Raw genomic sequence first — 23,849 nt, forward strand, 5'->3', positions numbered from 1 at the left:
TCCAAGAAATTGACAGGGTCTAGGGAAAGAGACTGAGCAGGCGTTGTGCTTGGCAGGTAATTTTGATCAATTCCGCTGGATGCACGCTGGTCATGGAGAGAATCTGTATGGCCTTCGAGGTGAGGTTGGCCTGCAGAGATTATCTGTGCATCGCTTTGTTTAGTAGATGAGCAGGTGAAGGCACTAGGAGGCGACGGGCGTACTGGAAAGAGCGTTTGTGATCCATCTTGCTCATTGGAATGAACAAATGGTTGAACGTGCTGTTGAGACGTAGCTGATTGGCCATGGGGTACAGTGCTCGGTATTGGGCCGGATGGATTATGTGAACTCGCTTCGTCGATGGTTCTGTCATCCACTACGGACCAGAAATTCGTGTTGGAAGACAGATATTGCGGAGAACCTATAGGTGTTCCGCCCATGTACGAGGGCCTCCATCGTGCACGTGATTGACTATTCAACCCATCGGAATACGCATGGGCTGGTGTAGGGGCGTTCGAACCATTTATTTGTGATCGTGAACCTACACTTGGGGTTCGCTAGGATTAAGTCAGCCATTATAATTCTCTGCAAGCGCTATAGGTACCGTACGCTCTGTTCCCGAGCATGTAATGATGTCCTTTTCCTTTTCGGTGGACGAAGTCCAGCACCGTCTCTTTCATGATCAGCACTGGCTGTCCTGCCCGTTTCAATTGTTTGACCGCGGTCTGCGAGTTCACGTTGAAAAACATGGTCATGCAACGAAGACGCACCGTGGGGATCTGAAAGCGAGACCCCAGCCTCGGGGGTGGTGTCTGAATTCTGTGAAGACCTTGAGCTTGGAGCAGATACGCCACTATATGGTGAGGAGGCCAGTGAATCAACCGAAGGGTCTGGATTCCTCTCAACAGATGCCTCCGTCACCGCTAGTAAATCGCTTGCTGGGGTATGCTCCGTCAAACACTCCGGTCGGTTCTGATGGGGATCCTGAACAATCACATCTGGGCTGACCAATGCTACACCAAACGACATCTGAGCGTCATAACTTCAGACGACTGGGACAACTCACCATCATACTGCTGTTGACCAGTCCGAATAAGATTTGAAAAGGAGTTGGCCAATTCCCCAAGTGTTGAGTAGTCACCGTCACGTTGTGAGAGCAGATCACAGAGATTAGCGAGTTCAAGGTAAGGCAAGTTTCGAATCTTTGAGAATATGAACGAAACCAACCATGAGATTCCACACTCTCCAAAAGTTCTCTCAAGAACCAGTACCTTAATGGCAAAGCGAACCGCCTTTTGACCGGGCGAGTCGTTTTCCAGTCCTTTCTCCTTCAGAAACTCATGGATAAGCCCGGAACTCCTGTCGTCGGCCTTTCGAAAGTCCGAAGCAAGTTCTGTAACTCGGGAGGCACCATGCTGACTTATCGTGTATTCGTCAAATTCAAATCCCAAGGAACGGTATGCAAATATCGCTTGAACACGACAGCCAAAGCCCTTGCCTCCAGGTTGTTCTGCGTAGATGTGCTGAAGGCGGACATCAGCTTGCCTTGATGATATTTCTCCAATAACACTAGCCACATCTGCCTGCTTTCCCTCGATCTCCTCTGTCTTAGCTGACAGAGCGTCGAGCGCCTCGATGCAACGATCCGTAGGTAATCGAAGTCGTTTCCTTAAACTGATAAAAGCTCCTAGGAGTTCTGTTCTCACGGCAAAAAGAGCATCGTCAGGTGCCTGCAAGAGAATTTGCACGGCTCGTCTTATGTCTTCTTGTGACATGTTGTGTTGGATGAAGAGGAATTGGGTTGGATGAAGAGAAAATGAGTCGAGATGAAAGTAACGATAACAACCCCACCACAGCGAAGTGTGATCTGCGGGCCCGTGCTTTGGCCTGCGCTTTGGCCTCAAACTATCTTTTTTAGAGACTTGGCTTTGGCCATTTGGCCAAAGCCAAGACTTCCACTAATTTTAGACACGCCTACATTTCCTCTCCCCAGCATCCATTCCAACTGCCCCAGCTTTAGGTAGTAAGGTCATATGTCTTATCCAGCCACACTTGGTCCCCGGCACACGCCATCCCCGGTTACGCTTGATTATACCGCTGCATAGGAGCAACCGGACACCAATCAGTCGATTCAGACATACTCGAGTGCGCCTTACTTCACGTGCCTCATAAAGGACGGGTAAGCTATGTGGGTTTTTCACCACTAACTAGAAGTGTGCTATTGTTATTCCAATGGACGAAAGAGAATCCAGGTCACCACCATACCCATCAAAGACACCCTTAAATTCCTCTAGATTTCCTTGTACTCCAAATCATTCAAAAGAGCTTGAAAGGTCTCAAGAGGTCTAGTTCGATACTCTTGCCAGGTCTTAGGTCCAGTTGGAGCAAATATTGCCTTGAGTAATGCCTGATCAGCTGCACCTATACTATGCCAGTTTGGGTTGACATGGCGGAGCCAAGTGGGCTCACCAGTACCAGCAGCAGTTGTGATGGTAAAAGTCCTGATGGCTTTAGTCATTGGGTGATATCTAACAGGAGAGAGGCAACAAACGTACACTAGTGGTGGTTCCTTCCCTTTTTCAACCCGGACTCTGTTGACCCAGACATTGCCGACCATTGGCGATCTCTTGACAGCCTCGATGACGCTCTGAACATTTATTCGTGAAATAATATACCTGCATGCCCGCCAAGACTCTGCAGATTGCGTGCATTTGAAAGTATCTCCTTCCATAATCATTGAGGCGATGAATCTAGAGCCATTAGATGTAACCAAGCGACTGGGCAGGGTAACTACTCTAGCCCGCTTATATACCACCGAAACTCAAAGTCAACCTTCAAATCAATCGCAGGATGACTTTCAGGACCTGCTTCTAGGAGAACCGTGGCAATACTCATAGCGAAGAAGTGATCAGGAGGAATGATGAGAACCAAAATATCAAGTAACAAGGACAATATGGAGCAGCTGAATTAGATTCCCAGGATTGTAACTTCTTATGATAAACTACACGGGACAGGCTTAAGCAAGAGAGCTGCCAGCTGCCGAATGCCGTGATTCCTAGACGGACTCTTGACATGGGTGCCTGCCAGTAGCGCTAGATGTGATGTATGGGGAATCTGACAACACTTCTTCCTCTTCGGGCAGAGCTTGCAGGAACCTTTGTCTCGTAATGATCACTTCCATGCTTCTTATGCACTATTGGCCACAGCTTGTCACACTCCCTTTCAGCATAACAGAAACCACTAAGCTTCCATATAAAAACAATAATATAAAAAGGCAGACTCAACACACCTTTTGTCATGTATCATACCTTTGCGTCGCACATCTGCGAGAATGTCTACGACTGTGGCCGAACTTCTTCACCAGCATTTCCCCGAACCCACTATTGGCTGGGAAGATGATCCCAGCCTTAGTACAAAAGCGTGGGCCGAGAACTACGAATTGATTAGGCCTGATTATATAAAATTCCATGCTCCCACTGTGGATTCCATCGACAGACATCTAGGTCCTGTAATTGACCGGCGCAATATGGAAGACGCTGATATGGTGGGACTTGACGCTCGGGTATACCGTCCAAACATCATGAATCACCAGCAGGTTCTCACGGAGGGTGATGTCTGTCGTGACTTTTACGAGAATGTCGAAATACTTTTCCGACTGGCGTTTCAATTTGGCCCTCACCCATGGCCGAGATCAGAATGTGGCCCTACAGGAGAAACCACGACAAACATCACGGTTGATTATCAACTCTCTTGGTCCAGCGAGGACTTGTCCTACGAATCAGCAACAATGATTGGGGAGTTCAAGAGACCTGGAGCTATAATTCCTGAAGAATGGCGTGGCCCAGGAAATGGAGGTCGAATTCCAGGGCGAACAACCCGCTCACTTCAAACCCAACTTAGAGGGTATGCCGTGAACTTCCCACTTTATAGCATTTCAATAACACAGGATATAGATACGCATATCAGTACAAATGCCCCCAGGTGTTTTTGTACGACTCCGTGCACCTTCTAATTCTTCAATTCAAAGCTTCCTCAAGAGAGGAAATCCGCAGCAGACGTTGTGAGGTTGATTGCTGGATTTTGCGGCGCGGAAGAGACTGTACCTTCCAGTATGCCCTCTACCGCCTCGCCTGGCGAGGATGGATGAGGTTGTCGGCTACTCTGGGCAGAGGGTTTCGGGGTAAGCGGGAAGAATTGCCCGTCGAAATCCATGGACATGTTCGAATGTATGAGTATTGGTCAGGAATTCCTTTCTGGGATGTTGGCGATGGAAGATGGATACGGAATCATCCAAGCGGCTGGAAGAGGCATTTCGTGCAGAATATGCAAAGAAGCGACGGCTACTGGTTCTGGGCGCGTCACGGAAGCGAGGATTGCATACGTGACACAGAAGGCAACTGCCTTATGTAGGCAGTCACCTCCTGACTCCGCTCGGCTGGTTCTGTTTTTTCTTCACATAATGTCCGAATGCCAGAGATAACAACTACCATAAGTTCGATTTTATTTATCTTACTACTGCCAATGGATCAACCATTGCGTGTAAGTCAACGGGTCAACTGAGATGTCGTATATTAATAAGAGCAGGAATTTCACCTCGCCAACCGAACCATCGTAGCCACAAAAGCTCGGCTCTTGGACCGTCATCGTCCTGTGTATCACCTTCACCTCAAAAGGTCGCCGATTTTCAGGTTGATTGAGAAGGCCTTCCCAGCTCTGAATGACCGCTGGCCTGAGTTATTCTTGCCTGCCGAGATCATCATAAAGAAGATGAAAGATGGTTGGGAGAATGAGTTTCGGACCGAGATCGCTACGTACAACTTATTGAAGCCGTTGCAAGGCTCTATCATACCCAAGTTCTATGGCGAAGCGACCTATGAAGGATCCCCAGCCTTGGTCATATCCGTGGTTAAAGGAGAAACTCTATCCGAGGTAGCGCGCAGTATGAGTGTTCCTTCTCACGACGATCTTCATAAGCTACGCAGCAGCATAGAGACCGCTCTACGTGCTCTATGGCGCTATCATGTTGAGTACCAGGATGGGAAACTAGATAATTTGTTTCTCCTGCGCAATGGTCGGGTGATGATAATTGACCTTGAGTTGGTAAATCGAACCAGGAAGCCATGGATGCATACCGAGAACTTCGATGCTGTTGAGTATCTAACGGAGGACTTCGTGTGCAGGAAACGAAAGTATTTGAAGGCTTTGGGGTGCATATGTTAATATTACGGACGTATGTCGGGGAGCGCGAGATATCTTTTCTGCTACTTATCGCGCCTCGCGTTTGTAACACAAGCCAAATAGGAAAGTTTGCAAACCCGATGGTATGAAAATAGACTCTCTTAGCAGTGCGACAGCTGCAGACACCAGCCGAGTCCTGCGTAGATACCAGCCAAATGGAGTAGCCAGGAAGTCACGCACGGCTAGTGGGAACTAGGCAGCACATATCATACCGAGCGATTTTCCCGAATCAAAAAAACAATCCTCCACCTAGTGCCCTGCTGCTCATAGTTGCGTAGGTTCCCGATTGCGAGAAGTACACTAACAGAAAGATGGGCGGCCGCGGCTACAGGTGCGTCATGTGCTTGCTTCTGTGCCTGGTGTTAGCCTGTTCTCCATTGCTCTTCGAATCTGCCCCTGTATCTGTTTAAACCTCTTGTGCACAATACATGAGGCCACGTCTGCCAATTGAATAGGTTGCACAAGATTGCTGTATAGTAATTCCTTGCACGTTGTTAACATTGCGGTGAAGTTCAGAAAGTCCTGTTTAGTAAGGTCCTCATTACTAAAGCTGTCACCTGCCTTGTCCTGTAACGACAGTATCTCAAGACTGGAGTCAAGATGTGGTAGAGTGTAGAATGACCCTCCAAAGGCTAGTGAGTGCTCTGGGGTGAAGACAGCATGCGGACAGCCGGGGGGCATAATTCTATTGATTATTAGCGAAAGACTTAAGAGCTTTGACAGGACACGTACAACATATCGCCAGAAGAAAGCTCAATCTTGTCAAAACCCTTGTAAAATTCGGGTGTAGGACTCCCAAATGCTGCGAGAACCTCCGAGGCCTTCCTGCCCAGATCGTGTGGAGTGTACCAGATTTTCCGACCAGAGAGAATAATAATGAATGTCGCACTTCCTGCTGTATCAACATGCAAGGTAGAAACAGAACCTCGACTGGAGAGAAGGAAAAACTCATTGTCTGCCGGGTCCACGGTCATACCCAACTCTTCAGACTTTGATACTGACTGTCCTGTCCCTTGACGCCGGCGAGCCAGATGAAGTATGTCAGCTTCATTTATCTCAACTGGTACCCGTGATTTGAATATATTTCGGATATCTAGAAAGTTCAAGGGCCTACAAGTCTCGGCAGGGGCCTCAAAGTGCTTAAGGATGTCATCAAGAGCCTTTAAAGAGTTATGCGGGGTTGCTGTATAATCATGAATTGACAGTGAGCTTACACCGAATAAACGTAGTTTTCGGAGGAGCTGTGATATGGATGAAGGCAGGTCGTGTAAAGGGTACTGCTGATCATATCTTCTCCAGATGATTGGTCCCCGGAAGGGGGTTTCCAAAAGTCCCACTAACTCATTACTAGAGGAGATTCTTGTAATGCAGCTTTGGCCCTGGCCACACATGCTATCCAGTGTATCAAGAAATTGCTGGTTTTGCTGAGTGCCTTTGGTATGGCTGTATGGAAGCTGGAACGGCAATCCGGGGTCCAATGTGTCGTCCATAACCAATGTACCTATGGGAAACACTAGATAAATTAGTATAATAGCTTGTGTAAATAAGAGGGACATACAATTTTCGTCTGGCAGCTTAATCTTTGGTAGATTCCTTCTTTTTTGAACTCCCGCACCAACGGTGTCCAGGGTCTGCAGCAAAGAGCTAGCCTTGACTTCCAAGGATGGAGAGATGGGATATTTTGTCATCCACGCAGTAAGTGTTAAGCGAAACTCTTTGAAGTTCTGTAGCTTCCTGAACTGTGTAAAGTTCAGACCAGTAACCGCAAGGACCCAAAGATAGTTGCCTAGCCGTCTAATCTCCTTCAAATGATGTGCGACCCTCCGTTCCTCGCTGTTGGTGGGGTTGTATGTGCATTGGAAGAATGAGCGAATGTACGGTAGATACTCGGAAGACTGAAGATTAGGGTCATCTCCAAGAATCGTTCGTTGACAGCCTAGCATATTGCAGAGACTAACAGAATATGACATATTGGATTTTTTGAGGGCTGATGGCGCGATGATGAAGTAAGAGTCGAGTAGGAGGGTTGAGCGAACACAGCGCGGATGGAACGACGGCAGAGCGACGGCAGAGCGACGGCAGAGCGAGAAGGGAGCGATGACGGAGCGAGGAGGGAGCGAGGAAGAAGCGACGGCAGAGCGAGGTGGGAGCGACAATGAAGCGAGGAGGAAGCGACAATGGAGCGACGGCTGACCGAGAAGTGGGCCAATGCTCAAAGGCTGAGCGAAGATGGCTGGGGGCTGTATTGGACGAGGGATCGCTTGGGTGGGGCTGGGACAGTACCGTATGTTTGCCGCGGAATAGAAACTTGCTAGTAAATTCCACTAGTTTACATTTGTAATTTACACGGGATCTATATCCGTTTAGGCCCCAGGGACAACAATCGCTAACTTGTCGTGCCGGGTATCCCCAGCTCAATGTTAATTAGAGATTGCTAGCTAAATTAACCCAGAAACCTTGGACAAAGGGTCTCTTTAGATACTAAATATACAATTTATATCTAAATTATGCCGCAGTCCAGTCAGACTAGACGGCCAATCGCGGATATTAAGCCTCATGGATTTATGGACAGAGCAAGACCCCAGGGCCCCTTGAGTCAATGAGCTAATTGAGCTCAGGAGTAAAAATCCTGTATCTAAACTAGCCCTCAGACCATGAATAGTAAGCCATTCCTGACCAAGAGCACAGGCATTGTGTACTACCTAGACTGACGGCTACAAGAGTCACACATCCAATGTTAGAAAGCATTAATGGCCATAGAGCCTATTCTATATTATTATCATCATTTTCATCTCCAGGCTTTCCAAATCCATCTTTATCCGTTATTGGGTCCGGGCCACCCTGGACCCGCATCCAAACTCTATGCTTCTCGTCCTCCATAGCTGCGTCAAAACACTGATTAGGTGTGAGAATGCGATTATCCTTGGTATGGAATGCCACATTATGGATTTTGATGTACTGCTTAGCCTCTTGCTCGACCTTCGATGGATCTGAAATAGGGACATACATTTCAGCGCCATCATACCAGTCGCCATTTATCGCAGCACGGAACACGACTTTGACTGTGTCATCCTTTGGATATTCTTTTGGTCCTCCGTAGCGGTGTGGGGTTCCACTAGGAAGAATTCTGGGCCTCCTCTTAATCTCTTCTTTACTCAAAAGTATCGGCGTCTTGGCTTTGTCTTTGTCCTTCTTATGAGCGTATGTCGGCGAACCGGGTTCGTGGTTGTCACGATTGACTGCGTTATTCAACTCATGCTTCGAGCTCTTCCTGTTAGGCATAGCTTGTTCATATAGCGGAAGAGCAGCCATGTCAAGCTTTGTTGCTCGTTGGGCGTGTTGCTCCTGTGTGGTCTTTAGAGCTAACACCGGCCTGGTCGCCTGTCCTTGGGTGAGATCAAAACGAACACGTTGTTCAGTTGCCTTTCCTTTATTTCCACCAGGTTTTGCTGTTGTATGTTCTCGTTCTGGTCTGGTTTCCACTACTTGCGACATGTGCAATTGCGTAACGCGGCCATCCCTTGCTGATGACTGCTGAGGTACGTTTATTGGTGGGGGTGACCGAGGGTTCTCCAGCTGAGCCAGAGCCGCAGCACGAGCAGCGTCGATGTTGACCTGGTCTTCGCTTTCCATGCCAATTTGCCTGTGATCAGCGTCACTTCCAAGTAAATCTAATAGATCTTCATCCTCTGATTCCTCTGATAGTACGGATAATTGACGCGGGACAGCTTCGTTCTCCGTGTTGGCTTGTTTTGATTGGGAGAATGGTTCAGGTAGCCCTTGAAAGTCGAGGTTGGTGCTTACTGAATCCCGATTTTCTGGAGAGACAAGCTGTCCTGTAGTTTCCCTGGGAATTGATTCTCTCACCAGGTCGTGGTTCTCTGAAGAGGCAAGCTGTTCTGTAGTTTCCCTAGTACTTGGTTCCGTAATGTCATGGTCACCCTGAGGCTGCTGGCTATTTTCTGGAACAGCAAGCTGTTCTGTAGTTTCCCTGGTACTTGGTTCCGTAATGTCATGGCCACCCTGAGGCTGCCGGCTATTTTCTGTAGCAGCAAGCTGTTCTGTGGCTTCCCTGGGGCTTGGTTCCGTCATAGCCTGAGGTTGCTGGAAATGGTTTGATGGCTGATCATTTGCCACAATTTCCTCCGTGCTCATCGATGACCCAGTCTCAGAGCTCGCGACGGAGCTCGCATCTCCAATATCAAAATCAGCATTATCTACTGTGGGCTGTTCGTTGGGCTGGCTTTTGGGCCGTGCCTTGGGTCGTTCCTTGGGTCGTTTCTTGGGTCGTTCCTTGTCCTTTCGTGCGCGTTGCTTCACTATCCGGTTACTTTTTGCAGGGCCTCTAGCCGTGTATGTGAACTGGAATGGTTGGCCATTGTTTTGGGACACGAACAGTAAATCTTGCTGTGAAGTTGACGACGCATTGATAGAATTATATTCCTCGTCCGTGATCGGTCCAAAAAAGGTTTGGTACACGCACTGCCGTACAAATAGTGTCGTCACCTTGTCCTGGTAATTGTGAGTACTGTTATGCATAAGATCAAGAAAGAGAAATCGAGCGTCCTGTTGCTGATCTCTAGCCAGTGGAAGGCCGCATCTGCTCTTGGGCTTTGGCTCCTGGTTTCCGGTTGGTCCCGGGTACTGCGGCTCAACTGGACTTGCCTGTGCAAAGCAATCACATATTCGGGTTATGAGGTTCTCGAACCCCTCAGTGCTATACTGGTAACGCTCCGGGTTCCGCGCTTTAAGAAGAACATCACGCGCTAGCTGACGATCAGGAGACTGCTTAGCCAATTCCAGGATTTGAGATGAAGTAAACCTGAGCTTTTGTGCAAGGTCGGCCATATAATGTAAGAGTGTTATATCGGCCTTCTCAAGATTTGCTTTCAAAAGACCCTCATCCTCTGATTCCCTCGGGATTTTGGGGTAGTGGCGGTGGGCATAGAGCCAGAGTTGTCGATAGCCCAGCTCTGCACACATGCGTTGAGAATAGCTCTGGCGCCGGTAGTGAACTTCAGAGGTTTGAATGGAATATTGATTGCCACTATGATCAGGTGCATATATCCTCATAAACGAGGCCTTGATGGTTGGATGATCTCTGCTAGGGACCACCAATCGCTTCATGCAATGCGCGCACGCCTCGAGAAACCACATATCCTGAAAAAAGTTGTGCAGGGAATAAATCATGGTCTTATGCTGCTTAAGCCTATCCCATATGTCTCTCCGCTCGGATGGAGTAAATTTGGAGAATACTGCACCACTAAGCACCAACCCTTCCACTTCTATAGCGTCCTGTGATGAAATGCCAGGAGCCATGCCTTGCAGCCTATCAATTGTTTCTGGGTCGAGCTTTAACATACTTGCAGTATTATGTCCCAAATATTGAGACCAGCCTTTCAAGAGGACATCCAAAGCATGGACGATTTCCTACCTAGTTAGTAATTTCTCCCGCGAGGTTTTGATGCACTTACCTCGTCGCAACTTGTAGCTAGCACTCTAGGAATAGAGCCTAGCTTCATTCCTTGTATCAGCAGCGCGGGAATTGTTCGTAAACGGTCAAATGCAGCGCGGATGTCGAGACGCGAGGAAAGCTGCCGGAGCCGCTTAGCTTTATTAGGCGAAAGTCGAGATATCCATCGCTTCTCAAACTGAGAATTCCCTTCGCCTTGATATTGGCGGACTTTGAGAAAAACTTCTCCATCACTAGGCACTTTTTCATTCGAGTACTCGTCGACCAGCGCTGACAGCAGCGTAGGACTAATAGCTGCAGCAGACCATTAGAACTCTGCGATCGAAGGAAAACGGTGGCATACTATTCAAATAGATATCCACAGTCCACCACTGTTCCATAGGTACTAGGTAATTCTTTCCGGCCGCCAGGCGATGCTGCCCATGGAGGCACTGTAACTGACCCAACTCAAAGTGAAGGAGAGGAAATTTGTCCTGCCGACAAGTCCTTAAGTAATCCATAGTTACTCCAGCTCTTTGAATGGCAACAGCTAGATCATGCTCTGACACAACTCCTGTGATATGATTTCCAATGTCCAGGCGGCGACATTGGTCTTTCGTGAATATGTCGCTCAACCGCTTCACGTTTTTAGGATCGAGGTCTCGGGCAATAGATGGATGCGGAACGATCTCGTTTATATAAACTCTTGCTGTTCCTCGAAATTTTGAAATCCGCTCCTGGGCTAATTGACCATCGTTGACTTGGGTCATTTTGTGGGTGGTGACTCTTTGGAGTCGGGTCCGAGGAAGAAGCGCCCTCTTAAGCTCCAGGAGGTAGAGATGACTAAGCAAAGTGAGTAAAAGGACTCCCTCAGGTCACTCTTCGTGATATAAAAGCACCCTTGTTGGCCACAAACAAGACATTCTTTTCTACTCCTTCCCATGACTTCGCCTTTGAAAGCAAATAAAAAAAGAAAGGTGGTCCAAGGGCCACCCAAGACTCTAGGTCTTGTCAAAGCCATCAGGTGTGGAAGACGGGGGCCATCCTCAATTATCTTCCGTGACCAAGAGTCCCCGTGGGACACTTTCCAGCCGTTCTTTGAGAGTAGCCTTGCGGGGAAGGTTATTACAGCAGTTCAGAGGTCGCGTCCCTACCGGATCAAGGCTATTCGAGAGTATCCGGATACAGCGGGTAATGTTCTACGGCTTCTTAATACAGTGCGCCATCGCAACATTCTTTCGACAAATGAATGCTATCGAGATGATGGTCAGATATACGTACTGGTAGAAGACTGCCCTATCACCCTTGAGCATCTTGTCACTCTCAGCCCGGATCAAGAGAGTCTAGGGGCAATCATCCATCAGGTATGTCGAGCGACTGTCGTGAGTTACCAAGTTAGGATAACACTCGAAGCTACTCGATGGTCTCGCCTATTTGATTGCCTTGGGATTTGAACATACTCGCCTTGTATGCTCAAACATTCTATTAACAACAAATGGGACGGTCAAGATAGGTGAAGTAAAACATACCCTCGATGACTGCTGCGACTAAAAGTTGTATAGCGGGACTTGAACACTGCACCCGGCGCATGCCCAAACAGTCTCATACCGCTGCAATAGCTGCAGTGGCTTCCATCACTATGCGGCTCATGCAGAGCTATGAGATGGATAACGGCGTTGTTGGCATTGACGACATCGAACGTTGGCCGATTGATTCAGAAGCCTTCCAATTTCTGGAGGCAACATCCTCTGCAATGTCGATAGATGACCTACTTGAGGTAGGTAGCCGAATTACTTCACGCAATTACTACTCACATTGTCTAGCATCAATTCGTTGCGAATCAACATGCACTCGACGGTCTGGTAGCATTGAGTCGCCTGGCGCCGATTGCGACGAAGACCTTCTACTCCTACCAAGTTCCAAGCGGTTGAGTGTGACCTCAGGGTCTTTGATATATAGCAGCTCTCAGATTAAATCAATTAAATTGACGTAAAACCTATAAAAAGCTACTCAATTTATCCATTGCAGTCTGTTCAACATCAATGGGTTCCCATACACGCTGTACGCTTTGCTGCGCAAGATTCTCCGCATCCTTAATACAGGCTGCAGCAAGGCGTTGAGGAATATCACACCCACTGCCCCAGATGTTCCTAAAAATATGAGGTAGACGTCCTAGCATTAGGGCTTTTGCAATGGGCTCGATGAGTTGGAACAGACGAACAGTTTCGGGACGAGTATGGATTATAAGTGCAACAAGAGCATCTATCTGCAAAGTAGTAAAGGAGTTGTTGTACCTGGCATTGTGAGTTATAACGCACTCTTTGCAGCACAGGTACTTACATCTCAAGAACCATTTCATCAGTCCCAATCAATAAAATTCCGGCTCCAAGGCTCGAGGTAAGCCTCCACCACCATCTAGCTTTGCGCAAAATTCCCGAAGTAAGTCGATTCCGGCGGTAGTGATCATCTCTCGACTGTTTTGGGTCATTTGTATATCGGTCAAGTATACATCCAAGCACAAGACTCTCACTCTTCTGTCTTCGCCCACGGGTGCGTTCACAGTACTTTTCAGGCTCTCGGCACATTGCTCTGTAGTTGATATAGAGCAACACATATGCGACACGCTTGGCAATAGGATCAATTGTCTCCTCAAAGTCAAAAAGCTTGATGTAATTCACAGCTCCATCTACCCCCTTCCATATCTTGGGAAGACCCAGAGCATGCTGCCCTTGTAGAACATTCAGGGTCCATTGACCCGCAAGCTGTTGTAATAGCAGGCTAGGGTCCGATCCAAAGAGTCGAGCGGCTGTCTTCAGGACCCCTTCTACCTTACTTTCCGTGAGTAATGATCTTTTATTAGTACGTTCCGCCAACTCCAGAAGCCTTCCTGTGACCAGGTTCTGGGTGGTCTCATCATTAGATCCTGGTGGTGAATACTTCCGCTCGGGCTGCGCTTCATTCTCGATGCCTTCCAAAGCCATGCTGGGGCTCTCGGTCGTTATGTCAGTTTCTATGTCCTGCGCGATTGCTATAAGACTATCTTCTTCGGCTCCAATGGTGACTAAGTCCTGGTTAGTACTGATAGCAAGAGGCACAAATGTCGCTTACTGGGCTCTTCACTTGGCCAGACATCAATGCCATCCAGGTAACCCCCTTCATAGATCTTGCGAAAGACTTCCTTTACTCGGGACATCCTTAACGTTCGAATGATGTCAAGATCGAGCCCTATCTGTCTAACAAGCTATGGAAGTTAGCAAAGTCCAAGCATAAGCGCGGCGTAAACAAACTTCATCTAGGGAGCCTTTGTCCAATGCCGAGGTTTCAATGTCTATAGTCTTGGTGAAGAGATCCTGCGAAGGTCATTATGACGTTTCCTTTTGGTAGATGTGGCTTCAGCCTACATTGAGTGTAGCAACAATCATCATCATTTGAGCTCGAGTGGATCCGGGAACCCATCGCTCGGATACAGTATTCCCGTTTTTCCACAGAATATATGACTCAACATATTTTAACTCCACAAGCTGATCAAGGAGGTCTTTGGCTTGCGAAGTGTCTGCCAAGCTCAGCTTCTGAAGGTGTTCCCCCATTCGATGGACCAACTAACATCTTCAGTCAGAATAGGACACGGGCCAAGTAGGGCCAGCCTACCTCGCAATATGCATCCTCGGGTAGTGAATCCTGAGTGGACCAGATTTCCTGTACTACTAAGTACGATCGGATGATACTCAGTTCCGGAGCTTACCTCAATACTTATCGCAAATTGATGCATACTCGGTAGCGTAGTGCCAAGTCAGTAGGTTTGGTAAGTATGGTGGCGCAGCCTAGTACTTAAGGTACAGAAGCTGGGGCGTGCCTCGCCCCGCCCAGTGATCAAATAAAGTTTTAGACTAGCTGTATTTTATCCTTGTAAGATACTTTGATTGGCCCATCCAGATGACGGTATTGGCTGTCAGAATTGATTACTAGTTGTATCATCCGGCTGATACTCCACTTCGAGAAGCTTTACTCCCTCATTGATGTACCCGCGCATAATCTCTCGCACCTCATATCGAATTGAGTCTGCCGCGGATACTGCAGGTGACCTGATTAGCCAAGTTCGTCCCAAGACTTACAGCGGAACATACCCATCACCAGGAGACGACCCTGTTCATATGGAACATTGGGCAGTCTCTCGATCATCTCTCCAGACGCCTCTTGCGATACCAGGTCCCTGTAATTAGGCTCCCCTTGGTAGATGTACGCCCTCTTGTGGCCACCGAATGGCAATCTGTCTCCTTCAAACACGCCCTTTTGGTAAATGGATAGATTCAAGATCTGCAGGTAGAATTAGTAGCAGCCTGCGCTGGACGTCAACCCGAAGTAGCACTTACATAGCCCTTGCTCGTTGGTCCATCCTCAAAACGCTGATTGAGCATGGTATCATCCTCAAGAAGCTGGTTCAGTTCATCTTGGGCCGAGACCGCCATTCCTGTTCTGTCAACGCCTGCCTGTTGCGCAAAGATTAAGCTTACCCTTGGACCGCACCTGCCATACCAAATGCACTCGGCGAAGGCTCGAAGTGGATGTGTTATACCCATACAACATTTTCTTGATGTAAGGAATCGCGGACGCAATTCCAAAATCACTCGTAATCAGTAAAGCTGTTTCACAGTCTCCAACTTCCTCACTAATCCCGTGTGGGCCAGTAAACATGGCTAAGAAAGAAATCGAGCTATCTAGAGCTCGTTTTCCGTGATTCAGAAATGCCTTCGTGAGTCCACGCCGTGGTTGGACCAGAAGACTCAAAGTATGTTGCTTGTCCCCAGACCAAGACGTGACTGTGAAGGGATGCGTCTGCATCCACGCGCGGAGACCCACACCTGGGATCCAGAGGTTGATATATTGGCCGGCATCTATTTTCAGCGCCCGAGGTAGGGATAGACGAATTACTATTCCTGAAAGAACCATCTCCTCATTTCCATCCTGGCCTTGCTGCGGATAGTACCTCAAGGACATGATAGCCCTTGGAGTCCCACGGCCGGCAAACAAACCATTTGTATAGAGGAACATAAGCAGCGGAATCCCGACACTGAAGGAGAACATTCCGAGTGCTATAGTTAAGTATATTCCAGGTCCGCTTGTTCTATCAGGAAGATGCCGCCAAGCCCCGTAGACAAAAACGCCTGCAAGCAGGTGGTGTGTTCTGAGAAAACTCTCGTACGACCAACGCCGAAGTAGTGGCAGCGACAGGAGTGCTAGAACGCCCAAGGCACAAGATCCCTATGTATCTTAGTAAAAGAAAGAGTTATAAAGGTTGATGGACACACGATCAAAGTATAAAGGTCCCGTGATTCGGAGACGGAAAACTGAGGCTTCTCGACCAAAGCCGTGACGATGTGGGTTGAAAGCAGAAACACGGCAACCCAACTAGTCACGCGGTGAATTCTCTGGCAGGTGCGTAAATATATTCCAAAAAAATCCGACAAGGGGCTTAGATGCACTGTAGACATAGGAAAAATCAAGTTGATAAGGGCGAGTGTTCCGGCTCGGCGACTAATACCAGTCGTCCCTCCTGTCTTCACAACAACAAGAAAAATATTACTCGCGAGATACAGTATATAAAGAAGAGAAGTGGCACGGGACCAAGGACCAAAAGGTCCAACCCGTGGAAGAAGAATGGGAAGAATAACATGACGGAATAGAGGGACTGTAAACAAGTGGGGGCGGTGGGCAAGATATACTGCTATCCTAATAAGAAATAGCAGTACAAAAATTCCCCCAACAACGATTGCATAGATAAGCAGAGCGTCCATGGTAGAGACTACGGAACGAAAGAAATAAGAGGCTGTTACGCGCGGGGGCGCCATTACTTATACGGTCAGGCACTGGCACAAAGGAACACTGGGGAGTGCTCCACACTCTATGAGGCCACTTAGAAGCATATTTTATATTCAACTAGCATAAATACAGTACCATGATTACCGTAAGATTAATCAAAAACGTGATTCCCTTCTCGCAGGGGGAGAAAAAGCCATATCTTCCGGTTCGGACGATCCCACAGAATGCGCCTCCAAGAAACCATCCAGCTTTGTCAATATGATCATTCTGCGGAACACAAAATGGAACAGGCATTCTTCTCGTCATAAACCTTGCCTCGCAGCGAAAAACCAAAACGAGCATCAAATATACCATAACTCCTGGACAGGTCATATGCCGTTCTCCCTTTGTTATCCTTGGCTTTTGGGTCAAAAACTCGGCGCAAAAGCATCCCATCAAGGATGCTGATCCAATCTTCAGTTTTTGATTTCCTTTCGTCTATCACACAAGAAGATACCACACAGTGACCAAGTAATGTACCAGACATAGTATACTTTGTCAAGCAGCCGAATTCCAATAAAAGTTTCACGATTTTCGCATTGCATTTAAAAAATGCCAAATCTAGCGGAGTTCGGCCCTCGTGGTCTTTTTGAGAACCGTATAGGGGGACTTTGTGCTGTAGAGTCCTCACCATACAATAATCATCAAACACCACGGCCACATGTAGGCAATTCCAACCGTATTTGTTATAGCGATCCAGAAGTCGGCGAAGAACATCAAGGCGTCTCTTCTTCACTGCCATGAAGAAAGGGTCCTCAACGTACATATTATCGAAATCAAGAGGAGGGTGGAATGTCAATGCCTCCTTGCTGTTCTGCAGGCAGAGAGCGAATTTTTCCTCTGTTGCATCTTCTTCGAAAAGTGTTTGAAGCTGATTCCGTAGGTTTGCTTTGATGGTAGTATCCTCGGCTGCTTTCGCGTGGGTTGCTTTCGCACGGGTTGTTCTTGCTTTCGCACGGGTTGCTCTTGCTTTCGCACGGGTTGCTCTTGCTTTCGCACGGGTTGCTCTTGCTTGCTCTCCCACGGGTTGTCCCAGGGGAGAACAGTTGTTTTGTCGTGTCTGGGAGCGGGTTCGGGCCATGGTGAACAAAAGATGAGCTGTGACAGCATACAATATAAGAGAGAATATGTAGTTAAAGCAGTAAAAGCACACCACGGAACGGGGAAGATCGGTATTTATCGAAGAGAAAGCCTTACACAGCCCCGATAAAGCAAGGCTGCAACCAGTAGGCAGCAATAGCCCCTGACAAGTGAATTTTGCGATCATGCGCCGGCTAGTCAGGTCTTTTAACAAGGGTTATTCAAAGCCATTCCTAAGCGGGCGCTAGATGCATGCACTGTGCCACAGGCTTAGGTGGTCTCCATTAAGATTGACTGGCTATTATTACCTCGCGCGCCCCTCACGCGCTGCCAATGCTAGCGCAGTTTGACTTGATTCCAGGGTAGGCTAATATAGATACGGTGAGTCTCGGGGAAACTTTGCTTCTGGGGCGGTATTTACCTAACTATGATGTCCTCACATTGGGCAGTGCTCATGTGTTTTCCCGTGACCCCTATACCCTCCTTCGCCTGGGAGGAAGAAGTACCGGAAATAATCTCATATTCCACTTTAATTCTACCAGAACCTCTTCAACAACTTACAAGTCCCGCAAAGCTGAATCCGGGCTCCTCCAAAAAACATGAACACTACACAGATGGATCGAATATAGACATATAAACCAACTAACAGAGAAGCCAACCGAATATAACCTAACAACAACAACCCAATGGTCACCTATCATTTCTTGCCCTTCTTCGAGGTCGACTGATCAGATCCAGACTTCGAATCAGACCTTCCGATCGCGACGCCCCTCGGCGGTTTTGAATTTGAATGTATCATAGCAGGAGGATGGTATCATCAGTGGCCACGTATGCAGCGGGGTCGAGTAGTGAATCGGGCCTTCTAGATCTGGTTCAAGGTCACTGTTCACCCAGAGCCGATGGCAAGTAAACGGAGGCGTGTTATGACATCCCTTTGTACCATTTATGGCGAAGTAGCTTTTAACAAATGAAGTACATCCCAAGCCATTAATTCCATAATCTTTATTGTCCGAGCCAAGTCCTGGAGTGATGGAGATATCAAACTGTTCTTTACCCTGAAGAGGGCGAAGCAGCCTGAAGCTCTGCGAAACACATCGATTAGATATGTTTGAGGCCAACGTCGTGTCATTAAAGACCATTGAAGCTGGAATGCCTTGGCAATCCTTTTCTGTCCAGATCTGTACCCCGTTGACTCCATAGAGACTCGCATGATCAGCTGAGTTGGCGCCGAGGACAAGCAGTGTCAACATAGTTCCAAGAACTGGATTCATCGTGTCCGGAGTGAACGTATGGTAGAACTTTACGGTAGTATTTATACTATATTGCGGGGCCGGGGCCGTCTAGGTCGGTAAGGTGGGAACATTACAGAACAATACAGTATTACGACCCCTGGCCCCCCTCCCCCCTCCCAACCATTGGCCCTGCCTCCTGTGCCCGTGATTGGCACTCCAGGTTGGAACTGGAAAGGTAGTTGCTGTCTTACGGAGACAGTGCTATATATGACAATGACTTAATTCCAGCATATTTAATTGAAAGATCTATGCAAGTAGCGTAGGAGGCGCAAAATTATACCATAGTGTCCTTGGGCCACCGCCATTTTTGCGGGGGAGTGCGATCGGAACCAACCGAAGATGACTCGCGTGTCCGGCCTTGCGAGGAGCAAACTTATCATGTATTTGTCACCATTTGCTGCTGCGCACGCAAGAGGCGTTAGCCCATCCTTTGTGGAAGCATTGGGGTCGAGTCTAGCTTCAGCCAAGAGATATATGACTATGACTTCGTTCCCTTGGCTGACTGCCAGATGGAGCGGCGTCGAACCACCCGTGCTACCAGCGTTGATGTCCAGTCGAGCTTCGGCTAGCAGTCTTTTTGACACGAATGTAGAATTATTGCGAGCTGACCACCAAAGTGCTGTTCTTCCGTTTATATCCCTGCTATTTATATCAATATCCTCCTTCGTAAGTAGCAGATTCACCAATGAGACATCCCCCTGCTTTGCAGCTTCATGTAGAGCTGTAAACCCCAGTGCATCCTGGGTCCTCAGATTGATATTGAGGGAAGCGTGATCCAGGAGAAGCGTGACAATTGGTTGGTTGACCTGCTGCACCGCAATATGTAGGGGCGAATGGCCCAGGCTATTTCTAGTGTTGACGTCGGCGCCTTTCTCGAGCAAAAGGCTTAATGCCTCCTTGTTGCCCATATACGCTGCTAGGCAGACAAGGGGCTGCGCCTCAAAGAGGGGATTTGATAATCCGCGAGCAAACTGCGGCGAGACAGCGAGACCCCCCATTTCAAGAAGCAACCTAAGCATTGGTATGTATCCTTCAAGCACTGATATGCTCAAAGGAGTCACGCAATCAATATCCTGTAGGTTTGGGTCTGCATTCTTGAGGAGAAGAGACTGCGCAGCAAAAAGGTTGTTGAGCTTCACAGCGTACCAAAGCGGAGTACGCCTGAGGCGGTCCCGGACATCAATCTCCACGCTGTCATTGCTGAGGAGCAGATGGATTGCCTCGGGGTCCTGTGACTTGATTGCGTGGTGCAAAGGTGCTTGGAGGTTTTTGTCCCTAGCATTGATATCAATCTGGCCGCTGGCCGCTAGGGCAGCCGCGACATTCACATGGCCCTGGGCCACTGCTACCCCAAAAGGCGTCATTCTGCTCCATGTATCTGCGACATCGATTTGTATGCCATCGCATTGAAGAAGTCTTGAGACTATAACCCTGTGACCTGCATACGCTGCACACCACAGCGCGGTTTCGGCATTTTGGTTCCGTGCGTTAACGCTAATACCATCCTGTTCAAGGAGCAAGGCCACGATGGAGTCCGAGCCATACCCGGCAGCCACAATGAGAGGGGTGCACGTTTTGAATGTGGTGTTAGCATCAGCACCGTAATAAAGTAGAGCCTCTGCTGTATGGTAATGATTGAGTCTTGCGGCATAGTGTAAAGCATGGCAGCTTGTCTGCTGAGCAGCAAACTCAAGCAGTGCATCCTGGAACAAGTAGCGTGTGCAATGTGCCACACGTACCAGACTGCTGATATCTTGGGCATTCTCAAGGCAGTCTGTGATGCAGAGCAGGAGCTCTGGGGGTAGGTCAATCAGGCCCATGACTCAGTCTCGTTCAGATTGTGAGGAAACTCATGGGGTTAGGTAGGTAATGAAATATATTGACCCGTAAAATACAAAGTTACTAGCTCAGTTTATATTACTGTTTTACAATTACCTTGTAAAGTCTGATAAAGACAAGCAAGCCCACTCAACGTTGACTTCTTTCAACGATCAAACGATGCTTACCCTCAATCTTGAATTCCTGGAGTCACATGCCTGCACTGAGAGTAATCCAGATACTCTTCTATATTTTCGATCATTAAGCAAACAACCTAGGGTAAGGGAAGGCAATAATTCCACCGAGAAGCGCTAACGGTGGTCAATAGGTCAAGTCCTGCTTGAACCTAGTCTTTGTTATTCTATCAAGCCTCCCACCGCAGGAAATACATGATATTTTGTATGAAGCTCGAGATAACTCTGAGGTTCTCTCCAACTTTCAGGTATGGAATGAGACAAATCTACAGCTCTATTGCCCTGAACAAGGTACGTGGGCGCACTTTCTAGATAGTCATATAAGCTGACTTCTAAACAACACGTAGTTCAATATATAAGTACTAACGAGTCTCTCCCCGACACCATGCTCGACTGTGCTGCAGCTGAGGTTCCTAGTGGTCTGGATGCGGACCTTATTGAGTGGGTTTTTCGTCCGCCGAAGCCTGAATGTGTGCGCAATAATCCCATACAAGACGTCCCTGTCCCTGGTACCGTGGAAGATCTCATAGCCACACCAGACCCCTCGTTCTTTCTTGTCGGGGATGTTGCAAGCTCTAGGACGAAGATGGGCATTCAGAGAAGGACGAAGTATATAGTGCCACCATCGTTGAATAGGACTCGTAAATAGAGCCTAGCTTTCATAATACCAGAAGAATAAATTGGGAAATCACAAGCATGCACAACAATATATACTGTAATGGGTTCCTCGCCGTACCGTTCTCGCAGCAAGCTCCCTCAGTCGTTCTCTCGGGCCTCGGAGCAGCGCCGGAAACGACAAGGGTGCCTTCGGCCCCTATACTTGCGGCGTCCGTGAGGATGGAGGCCAGAGCTGATGATGCAGTATCTGGAAGAGTATATGTTCTATCAAGAAAGATAGTTGTCTCTGGACAGCCCAGTCCTGTGGTCCGACACATTCCATTCATTATGACAAGCAAAGCTAGGAAACGAGTCGTTGAAGACCTCGGTGACCCGGACCCTTTTTATACATAACGCTCTAGTTAGGCAGTAATGAGCCGTACGGCGGTAATATTACAATCCCTCCAGGCGCAAGGTTTAGTCATGAGAAAGCCAGAACTGAAGCTCCAAAACAGAGCCTGGTTGACTACAGTATCAAGCCCAGCTGATCTGGATGAACGACAGATTGAGTCGCCAAGTCAAAGAAGCAATTTCATTCTCTAGACTATCCTAGTAATTTTTAACCGCGCGAATAGAGCAAGACGCGCAAGCAAAAAAGCCAGAGGAGAAACAAAATCGCAAATAGTGTGTGGAGAGAGGCACGAAAGGCTTGGAATCTGGGTGTGCTAGGCTTTGTGACGTCGACTTCTCCCCGATGAAGCTGGCTTCTTCTTCAGTTCCAGCTGCTCGATCCGCTTCCGCAAGATACGAAGTTCTTCGTCAGAATCAGGGTCCTTCTTTTGTTTTGCTTCTCCCTTCTTCCATTTAACTTGACGTTTTCTTTTCTCTGCTTCAATGTCACTTTCTTCTGAGCTGTCCGATTCAGAAGAGCTAATGTCGTTTTTAGCTGAGCGAGTCCGGCGTTTATTGTCTTTTCTAGCTGAGCGAGTCCGGCGTTTACTTTTTCTGTGTTTTTTATCTGAGCGAGTCCGGCGTTCACTTATCTTTTTGCGGCGAGAGCGGGTTCGAGGGTAATCCGACTCATCTGATGAAGAACTCTCATCCTCGCTGGACTCTTCATCATAGGCCTCGACATCGGTTCCCCAGTAGGCATTCTCCATCTCTCTGGCCTTTAAATAGATCATCCGATCTCCGTTAAGGCTGCTTCCGTTCGCAATCCGGCGAACAAAGCCTCTGCGCTCTAGAGAGAAATTATCCTTACCCTTCCACTGAACATATACGCGTGTGTGGGGATAAAAAGCATCCTTCACGGGCCGAATTAGTGCCAGGGAATTTCCGCCGACTTCATCATCTCCTTCAACTTTCCAGCCCACGCCCTTGATATCTAGAACGTCTTGTCGTGACTTCCTCCATTTCTCCCTTGTCTCTCCAGTTTGAGACTCGTCAAGCCACTTTGAGTTCCCTGGTGTATTACTAAGTACCTGTTCTGTAGAAACTGGATTCCAGGGCATTGAAGATCCTGCTTGCACGCGATATATCGGGGAATTGTTTCGTTCATATCGGACAAATATTTGAGTACCTGTTCCGACTGTCCACCAATATAAGACTGTTCCACGAGATAGTGAGGTGTATTCCTCCCGCATGCGTCCTTCAAGAGCATCAAGGCCTTGAAGAGCATCGAGAGCTTGAAGAGCATGGGGGCCTTTGCCGTTCGAGCTTTCCTCGGTCGGATTTGCGGCCGCAGGATTAGCATATTTGATGTCGTCGTCATAAGAAGGCTCCTTCCATCCCGGCGGAAGCTTTCCCCATGTCCTCTCCATCGTATAAATAGGGATAGTCCATTCCAGAGGTAAGTAGTATTGGCGATTGAATCGGTGAAAGATGCCGCGTAAATTGAAGAATTTACCCCATTTCTCTTCAATGCTAGCTTTTGAGCACTCATCTGAATTGGTCCATGCCCAGAACAAAGTACAATTCTGCTCGTAATAATCTGTTGGCAGCATACCTTCCCACTTGTCGACATCGTTGCTTTCGTTTGCGATCCTGATCTTCTCATTGACTCTCTCAAAGACTTTTTTAATATTTTTCCAGTTTGGACTTTCGGAGTGTAGTTGTGTTATCATTGCTTCATGGTACTTTTCGGCATATGCCACCAAGGTTTTTTTTGCCCATTCACTGACTGCGTCATTATCGGGAAGCACGTGGTTGTCGGCATCCCCGGATTCACTGCCAGAGTCCCCTGCATCATCAAAAGCCCCTGGGGCAAATTCTTCTTCCATTTCTACATCTTTACTTGTCTGCGAGTCCGTGTTGTTCTGGCCCTGCGAGTCCGTGTTGTTCTGG

At 48.0% G+C, this 23,849-nt stretch overlaps 12 protein-coding genes across 12 annotated transcripts in view; 3 read left to right on the forward strand and 9 right to left on the reverse strand.

Moving 5' to 3' along the window:
• Positions 1-1,800, reverse strand: part of BDV14DRAFT_182258 (uncharacterized protein) — a 2,830-nt gene extending 1,030 nt beyond the window's left edge. Inside the window, exons 1-3 of the mRNA XM_073770198.1 lie at positions 1,046-1,800; positions 589-992; positions 15-536 (exon numbers count right to left, since the gene is read on the reverse strand). Coding sequence (XP_073623525.1) covers positions 15-536; positions 589-992; positions 1,046-1,754 — 1,635 coding nt within the window. The 5' untranslated portion in view covers positions 1,755-1,800. The remainder of the gene's footprint in view (positions 1-14; positions 537-588; positions 993-1,045) is intronic.
• A 2,480-nt stretch (positions 1,801-4,280) lies between these two features.
• Positions 4,281-5,562, forward strand: BDV14DRAFT_140063 (uncharacterized protein). Its single transcript, XM_073766325.1, has 2 exons — positions 4,281-4,518; positions 4,564-5,562. Exons 1-2 carry the CDS (start codon positions 4,447-4,449, stop codon positions 5,197-5,199), a joined length of 708 nt encoding a protein of 235 aa, XP_073623526.1. The 5' UTR covers positions 4,281-4,446; the 3' UTR covers positions 5,200-5,562.
• On the reverse strand, positions 5,377-7,385 carry BDV14DRAFT_140048 (uncharacterized protein). The gene is made up of 3 exons (XM_073766324.1): positions 6,776-7,385; positions 5,950-6,730; positions 5,377-5,902 (listed from the first exon to the last, which is right to left on the reverse strand). Exons 1-3 carry the CDS (start codon positions 7,185-7,187, stop codon positions 5,554-5,556), a joined length of 1,542 nt encoding a protein of 513 aa, XP_073623527.1. The 5' UTR covers positions 7,188-7,385; the 3' UTR covers positions 5,377-5,553.
• A 594-nt stretch (positions 7,386-7,979) lies between these two features.
• Positions 7,980-8,252, reverse strand: BDV14DRAFT_182262 (uncharacterized protein; the record flags this gene model as incomplete). The annotated part of the gene is made up of 1 exon (XM_073770199.1): positions 7,980-8,252. A coding segment is annotated over exon 1 (241 nt), but the record flags the coding sequence as incomplete, so codon positions are not given.
• A 1,731-nt stretch (positions 8,253-9,983) lies between these two features.
• Positions 9,984-11,439, reverse strand: BDV14DRAFT_192865 (uncharacterized protein; the record flags this gene model as incomplete). The annotated part of the gene is made up of 4 exons (XM_073771681.1): positions 9,984-10,039; positions 10,116-10,647; positions 10,692-10,984; positions 11,034-11,439. The coding sequence occupies 4 exons, from the start codon at positions 11,437-11,439 to the stop codon at positions 9,984-9,986; spliced, it is 1,287 nt and encodes a 428-aa protein (XP_073623529.1).
• A 171-nt stretch (positions 11,440-11,610) lies between these two features.
• On the forward strand, positions 11,611-12,600 carry BDV14DRAFT_192866 (uncharacterized protein; the record flags this gene model as incomplete). Its single annotated transcript, XM_073771682.1, has 4 exons — positions 11,611-12,033; positions 12,083-12,182; positions 12,232-12,446; positions 12,493-12,600. 4 exons carry the CDS (start codon positions 11,611-11,613, stop codon positions 12,598-12,600), a joined length of 846 nt encoding a protein of 281 aa, XP_073623530.1.
• A 189-nt stretch (positions 12,601-12,789) lies between these two features.
• Positions 12,790-14,452, reverse strand: BDV14DRAFT_182269 (uncharacterized protein). Its single transcript, XM_073770200.1, has 5 exons — positions 14,318-14,452; positions 14,071-14,268; positions 13,957-14,019; positions 13,778-13,910; positions 12,790-13,730 (listed from the first exon to the last, which is right to left on the reverse strand). Exons 2-5 carry the CDS (start codon positions 14,254-14,256, stop codon positions 13,006-13,008), a joined length of 1,107 nt encoding a protein of 368 aa, XP_073623531.1. The 5' UTR covers positions 14,257-14,268; positions 14,318-14,452; the 3' UTR covers positions 12,790-13,005.
• A 121-nt stretch (positions 14,453-14,573) lies between these two features.
• Positions 14,574-16,470, reverse strand: BDV14DRAFT_182283 (ferric reductase family protein). Its single transcript, XM_073770201.1, has 3 exons — positions 15,976-16,470; positions 14,794-15,928; positions 14,574-14,740 (listed from the first exon to the last, which is right to left on the reverse strand). The coding sequence occupies exons 1-2, from the start codon at positions 16,459-16,461 to the stop codon at positions 15,146-15,148; spliced, it is 1,269 nt and encodes a 422-aa protein (XP_073623532.1). The 5' UTR covers positions 16,462-16,470; the 3' UTR covers positions 14,574-14,740; positions 14,794-15,145.
• Positions 16,471-16,574: 104 nt separating this feature from the next.
• Positions 16,575-17,492, reverse strand: BDV14DRAFT_182284 (uncharacterized protein). Its single transcript, XM_073770202.1, has one exon. The coding sequence runs from the start codon at positions 17,289-17,291 to the stop codon at positions 16,749-16,751; it is 543 nt and encodes a 180-aa protein (XP_073623533.1). The 5' UTR covers positions 17,292-17,492; the 3' UTR covers positions 16,575-16,748.
• Positions 17,493-18,040: 548 nt separating this feature from the next.
• Positions 18,041-18,864, reverse strand: BDV14DRAFT_182285 (uncharacterized protein). Its single transcript, XM_073770203.1, has one exon. It carries the CDS (start codon positions 18,853-18,855, stop codon positions 18,352-18,354), a length of 504 nt encoding a protein of 167 aa, XP_073623534.1. The 5' UTR covers positions 18,856-18,864; the 3' UTR covers positions 18,041-18,351.
• A 967-nt stretch (positions 18,865-19,831) lies between these two features.
• BDV14DRAFT_182286 (uncharacterized protein) lies at positions 19,832-20,320 on the forward strand. Its single transcript, XM_073770204.1, has one exon. It carries the CDS (start codon positions 19,921-19,923, stop codon positions 20,305-20,307), a length of 387 nt encoding a protein of 128 aa, XP_073623535.1. The 5' UTR covers positions 19,832-19,920; the 3' UTR covers positions 20,308-20,320.
• A 1,911-nt stretch (positions 20,321-22,231) lies between these two features.
• On the reverse strand, positions 22,232-23,785 carry BDV14DRAFT_204556 (uncharacterized protein; the record flags this gene model as incomplete). Its single annotated transcript, XM_073774544.1, has 1 exon — positions 22,232-23,785. One exon carries the CDS (start codon positions 23,783-23,785, stop codon positions 22,232-22,234), a length of 1,554 nt encoding a protein of 517 aa, XP_073623536.1.
• Positions 23,786-23,849: the final 64 nt, after the last annotated feature.

Source organism: Aspergillus stella-maris, assembly GCF_047715825.1.
Source record: "Aspergillus stella-maris strain CBS 113639 unplaced genomic scaffold BDV14scaffold_77, whole genome shotgun sequence".
Lineage (NCBI taxonomy): Eukaryota > Fungi > Ascomycota > Eurotiomycetes > Eurotiales > Aspergillaceae > Aspergillus > Aspergillus stella-maris.

Excerpts from the sequence above, each read along its gene's own strand:
- BDV14DRAFT_140063 (XM_073766325.1), top strand. The coding sequence starts at position 4,447 with ATGCCAGAGATAACAACTACCATAAGTTCGATTTTATTTATCTTACTA. Across the intron at positions 4,519-4,563 it reads CAATGGATCAACCATTGCGT|GAATTTCACCTCGCCAACCG; the intron begins GTAAGTCAACGG and ends TAATAAGAGCAG.
- BDV14DRAFT_140048 (XM_073766324.1), bottom strand. The coding sequence starts at position 7,187 with ATGTCATATTCTGTTAGTCTCTGCAATATGCTAGGCTGTCAACGAACG. Across the intron at positions 6,731-6,775 it reads TAAGCTGCCAGACGAAAATT|TGTTTCCCATAGGTACATTG; the intron begins GTATGTCCCTCT and ends TAATTTATCTAG. Across the intron at positions 5,903-5,949 it reads CTTTCTTCTGGCGATATGTT|AATTATGCCCCCCGGCTGTC; the intron begins GTACGTGTCCTG and ends AATAATCAATAG.
- BDV14DRAFT_182269 (XM_073770200.1), bottom strand. The coding sequence starts at position 14,256 with ATGGGGGAACACCTTCAGAAGCTGAGCTTGGCAGACACTTCGCAAGCC. Across the intron at positions 14,020-14,070 it reads TGATTGTTGCTACACTCAAT|GATCTCTTCACCAAGACTAT; the intron begins GTAGGCTGAAGC and ends TGACCTTCGCAG. Across the intron at positions 13,731-13,777 it reads CTGGCCAAGTGAAGAGCCCA|TCACCATTGGAGCCGAAGAA; the intron begins GTAAGCGACATT and ends ACCAGGACTTAG.
- BDV14DRAFT_182283 (XM_073770201.1), bottom strand. The coding sequence starts at position 16,461 with ATGGACGCTCTGCTTATCTATGCAATCGTTGTTGGGGGAATTTTTGTA. Across the intron at positions 15,929-15,975 it reads GGGACCTTTATACTTTGATC|GGATCTTGTGCCTTGGGCGT; the intron begins GTGTGTCCATCA and ends TAAGATACATAG.
- BDV14DRAFT_182284 (XM_073770202.1), bottom strand. The coding sequence starts at position 17,291 with ATGTACGTTGAGGACCCTTTCTTCATGGCAGTGAAGAAGAGACGCCTT.
- BDV14DRAFT_182285 (XM_073770203.1), bottom strand. The coding sequence starts at position 18,855 with ATGTTGACACTGCTTGTCCTCGGCGCCAACTCAGCTGATCATGCGAGT.
- BDV14DRAFT_182286 (XM_073770204.1), top strand. The coding sequence starts at position 19,921 with ATGTATCCTTCAAGCACTGATATGCTCAAAGGAGTCACGCAATCAATA.